The sequence below is a fragment of the Lycium ferocissimum genome, chromosome 7, assembly GCF_029784015.1.
Source record: "Lycium ferocissimum isolate CSIRO_LF1 chromosome 7, AGI_CSIRO_Lferr_CH_V1, whole genome shotgun sequence".
Taxonomy (NCBI): domain Eukaryota; kingdom Viridiplantae; phylum Streptophyta; class Magnoliopsida; order Solanales; family Solanaceae; genus Lycium; species Lycium ferocissimum.
Genome location: NC_081348.1, coordinates 29,394,487 through 29,400,043, shown reverse-complemented (window position 1 = coordinate 29,400,043; position 5,557 = coordinate 29,394,487). Strand labels below are relative to the sequence as shown.

Sequence of the window (5,557 nt, the reverse complement as noted above, 5' to 3'; positions counted from 1 at the left end):
AATCGCGCGAAATAAATGTGATGCATGTGCATAAGATAGTAAAAATCTTGAAATGATAAAAATGCGAATTATTATAATACGGTAACAATAATAATGACAATAATAATAATAATAATAATAATAATAATAACAATAATGATAATAATAATAACGGCTAGAAAATAGAGTAATGAAACGCCGATATTAATAAAAGATAATAATTATAGTAAAATATAAATAGTTATTTTTTAAATTGCCAAAAATAATAGAAATGTAGATAAATATTTAGGGAGGACGGGACAAAATTGGGTGTCAACAACCGTAACACATCATACTGCCGAATATAACATAGTGCGCACGATAACATAACCGGCCCGGGACTCGGTGAAGGAGGTAATGACGTGAATGCACGAGCGCAGTCGTGAGCAACTATATGCAATTTAAAACATTTTCAAAAACTCGATAGATTAATCAAAATGAGCCATCATTTAAAAATCAAAACGATAGTCAAATCAGGTTTCTTCCGAATGTCGTTCGAAAGCATATCAAATAGAACTTTAGGACTCATGATACGTATTAAACTATATGAAGTAACTTATGGAGCTTAGGGGCATGATCGTCGTTACAAACTCGTTAGAGAAATAAGTAATCGCCGCTCGAGGATTAAGGCGATCGTTACACTAAATCCTTTCGAAAGTCGTTAGTACCACACAAGGAGAATCTCGGGGCCCACGGACGAGTATCGAACCAATCCGGGTCCATTTATGGAAGTTGGAGACCTTATCCATTATGGAATCTCCTGCGAACGTTTCGAAGCGATCCGAGCTCTTCTTTGAAAGTTACGATCGTTCGTAGTTACGAAACTTTTTTGAAATAAAAGTCTTTATGAAATATTTGGAATCAAATCATATAAAAACATAAGGATCATGGTACGACTGCATTAAGAGTGCCAACATAAAGGAATGAATAAAATCGCACACAAGCTCGGACCTTAAGAATGGAGTCACCCCGAGACTCCTATCACAATCTACTTACGACTAAGACATGCCACAAGAAAGAAAGGGTAAGCTTCACATACCTCGTCCGCTTCCTAAATTAATCCAAACTTACGTCTTGGCTTCTCCAAAATCTACAATAACATCATTAGACGCCAAACATTAGTCATAAACGCCTAGGAATCCAATTCTACGTTAGCACTTCATTTACAGAAATTTGGGCAGCATTTCCCCTGTAAATTCAACATCCCCGAGATTTCAACTCGGCTAAATCTTCAACAACAATACCAACAACCATTTTAACAACATCAACAATTAATTCAAAAGGCATTCTACCACCGATAACTCTTTTCTACATATTTCGACGACATTCCATTTTCATTCAAATTAACCACATACTATCAAGCCAACACTAATGCACACACTCAAGTGCAAATTCAAAATTACTTAAAACAAGATTCAAGAACACGTCAAACCATCTACACAATGTCCAAACGGCCCAACCAAGGGGCAATGCCACCGAAACCTTCCACTTCCCAAAGGGACAACGACAATACACTTCTTTCCTCCAAATTCATAAACTACATCAACATTCCACACATTCACAACATTAACCACAATAATACAAAAACTATATTAAAATTCCATTACCTTCTCCAACAACCTACAAACAATTCCAACTTCCATTTGAATCATTTAACCATCATTTTCATCATAGAATGCATGCAACAACAACAAAAAATACTAAATAAAATTTGTTCATCATGTTCCACAAAACAAATCCACCATTCGGCCACAACCTCAATATGCGCGCCTCAACATCAACATCTGCATTTTCATGAATTTCATTCATTTCTACACTCCACAACATGCACAAACACCTATAAAACATGTAAGGAAGATTAAACCTCACCTTTTCCCACTTTGTTCTTCACTTAGCTTGGGTTGAGAATTTGCATGAACCAAGGATTTTCTTGTTCTAACAATTATTTCATGTTGTTTAGCACCTTCCAATTAGTTGAAAACCTAGGAGAAAATATTTTTTTCCATCAACTTCTCATGGCCAAATTCAGCCATGCTTGGCCGAACCTCCCCTTTTTTTTCCTTCTCCATGTTTCTTGAAATTTCCTAAGTAGAAAATGATGAAGATGACTTATTAGTCATCTTTATAACTTGTATTATATATCCATGTGGCCCATGGCCCACAAGTCATGTGCATGGCCATATGGATTTTAATTTCATGAACATTAAATTTGTCCATATTGCACTTTTAGCCCCAAATTTCCTTAATATTCCATGCCAATAAAATCACAAGCAACTTATGCCTTAAAATAAAGTCGGAGGTCAAAAATCTCGACCTCGCATCCCGGAGTAGTCTTGTCCTTAACTTTTCGCCAATAGCTCGGAATGTCCCGACGTACAAAATACGGGATATAACAAACCAGCTCCGGACCCATTGCTCTCGACCATCCATGTTTTGTCCCTTCTGGGTTCGGCAACACCTTTCGTCTTCTCCGGGGCCGTTTCATCATTTTTGCTTTGTAACTGTGCTATTGCGACTCCTTGTTCGACAATAGCTTCTCTCTATTCTCGCAACATTTCAAAAATTAGACGTAAGTTAATATCATCCGGGGTATTCGGCAGCTTTCCGGCTTTGTGCCGGGACAAAGTAATTGAATGTGAGTATTTAAGGGATCGGTGGCCGCGCACAAAGATTCTCTCTGGTTCACGGTGTTCGCTTCGGTTGAGGCCCTCCCTCGAATCAACGGGGTTTGGGTCAATGGGTTCCGTTGGTAAGCCCCAGCCCACCGTTCTCGTTTTCGCCACAATCTCGTTGTTGTTGACATGACCCGTATTGTCCACCGTTTGCCATTTGGTCCGTTTTCCACGGAGACGAATAAAAGATTGAAAAAAATCTTAATGGGTAAGAGATAGAAACCGAGATCAAAGACCACTATTATCCTAGCCCCACGGTGGGCGCCAAACTGTTTACCCCAAAATTGGATAATAAGTTGAATTTGTAAGTGAGGTATAGGATATGTGGACAAACTTTAATCTATTTTGATTTTTGAGGGAATATATATGTGGATTCGTGTACAGTGACTTATATATATGAATATATGTGTTAATAACTTGGACAAATATGTTGATATTATAGATTCAAGCTAAATATATATGTATATTATGGTACTATATCGTATTGGATGGATGAATTAAGCCAAAGAACACTGCAAATCCGGACCAAAATTAGAGAGAGAGAGAGCTTCAATATAATTTCTATTACAATATTCTAGATCGAAAAAAAGTAGCCCCTAGAAGTAGGAAATGCCTCATATTTATAGTTTTGCCTTATGGGCCTTTCATACAACATAAAGCCCCTCTAGGATAAAGAAAAACCCTAAAAGGATAAGGTTGGGCGTACGGTCGACACCGTACGAGTGGCGGCGTATAATGGGGCAGAACGGTCTTGACGCGTGGCAATTTTGTAATTGATCACGAACTAACGGCCACGACCAACTCGGCCATGGAGAAACCGAACTAACGGCCACGATCAACTCGGCCATGGACAAACTGGACTAACGGCCACGATCAACTCGGCCATGAGAACCGGACGGTTATGATGCCGAGTTTGTCCGGAGATGTCGGACCAAACAAAGTCCGTTTCACTTTCCCTAGGTCGGCCGCCCGGTGCAATTCCATCAGCTCTATGGCGGTACTCGGTGACCATGCCTCGTCTCTTTTTATCTCCGGCCCCGGTCCTACCTTGCAAATATCTGGTTTTTCCGTATACAAGTTGGAGATTGTATATATTTTGTAAAATTTTGTTGCTATATTTTAAAAGTGGAATACTACCGTGAGTTATTGTAAATATATGAGTTCATACTTTAGTATATCCCTGTAAATCTGTCTTCTTTCCAAAGGTCAATTGGCCCAAATGCTTCACCGAAAGCTTATACTATTTTTAATGTTTAAATTTAGTGGTTTGAAACGTGAACTTTGAAAACCTCAAGTCTCAAACTAGTATCATAGTTTTACCTTTTCCTTTATTTGAAAATATTTAATTGAAGAAAAGAAAACCCCTTCTTCGTGCTTTTTAAATTTTGTTCTTTTTTCTTTTTAATATTTTTGGATCCGTAGTCAACTGGAGAAATAATTGCGTTTATTTTCTTATTAGCCATCCACATCACAACGTTCAGTTTCCTCGTCTCTCAAATCTCGATCACACGGAAATTAATAATTCAATTAATTACAATGTTAAAGAAAGATTACATATATATGAACACGATGGTGTGTTCATTCTCGATGTAATGGTCATGTATAACGTGTTTAAACGTGTGATATTGTAGCTAAAGGCAGGTCAAGATAAGTGGCAGGTTAGGCTACAATTTCGGAAATTTTGATCCCAACTACGTATTTATCTTAAAAAAATTTATTGAATACGTATAAATTATTAGTTTAGAACTTCATAACTTTAAAGAATACAATTCTTAACACGTAAGCCTTCAAATTCTGGGGTTCGTTGTAACCATAATTTTATTCCAAATGATTATAACACAAATTATTAAAGCACAGGACATGTGATAGTAAATTATTTATACAGACAACAGGGAAGAATTTAAAACAAAGGAGTTGATAATTCAACAACTTTTAAAAATGTTATCGTGATAATCATGGAAAACTGGCTAGCTGTCATTTAGATACAAAATCATATTAGAGTAAATATAATAATCCAGATTGCATTAAATATAGTGTTACTTTTACCGTGTGTATAAAATAGCTCAATTTTCGCTTCCGATTTACATTTTCAAAAATCGGGGCATGGCGTTGGCAATTAGAGTAGTTCTTTTAATAATCAGTTTGGTGGTTCTTGATCAACATAAAGGAGATGCTCAAGAATTACTAAAGCTTCAAAAACCAGGATTGATGAAATGCAAATTTAATAAAATTTATCAGTTGGGTGACTCACTTTCTGATACTGGCAATTGCATCAGAGAGAGCCATTGTGGAGCTAATTCTGCATGTACAAGACTTCCTTATGGGATGAACTTTTTCCAGAAAGCAACTGGACGTTGTTCTAATGGCATGCTCATCATTGATTTCATAGGTATTTAGAAAACTTCATTCTCTTTCCTTGTTTGTGTATTTCAGATTTTGTAACAAATGAAAGTTTTAAGAAAAAGGTCGATTATTGGCATTTCTTGCCTAGTTTGGTTTGACCAAGTATTTACTATTTTATCCCTGATATCTTTTCTAATCCTCAGTATAATTTTTTTTGCTTACTAGGTTTTTGATAAATTATTTGTGCATATTGAACAAAAAACTGACACAAATATAGAGTTCGAATCAAAATTACTGCAACCACCATTGTGACCCTGACTTTGCTCAAAATAGTCTTTCTAAAATATAACTCAGAACTCCCTTTCCATTGTAATTTTGTCCGAGCGAGAGGATTGATTTATGAGAGAATGAGATTGATTTATGAGAGAATGAGTGTAAAATAAATATTTGACCCATATAGTTTTAACGGGTCGGGCCATATGGGTTGGATCAGTAAGATGGTTAACATTGGAAGCTTTTTATTT

The 5,557-nt window shown here is 36.5% G+C and overlaps 1 protein-coding gene across 1 annotated transcript in view; it reads left to right on the top strand.

The window, feature by feature from the left end:
* Window positions 1–4,764: 4,764 nt before the first annotated feature.
* Window positions 4,765–5,557, top strand: part of LOC132064237 (GDSL esterase/lipase At5g03980-like) — a 2,886-nt gene continuing 2,093 nt past the window's right edge. The window contains exon 1 of the mRNA XM_059457149.1: window positions 4,765–5,079. Coding sequence (XP_059313132.1) covers window positions 4,794–5,079 — 286 coding nt within the window. The 5' untranslated portion in view covers window positions 4,765–4,793. The remainder of the gene's footprint in view (window positions 5,080–5,557) is intronic.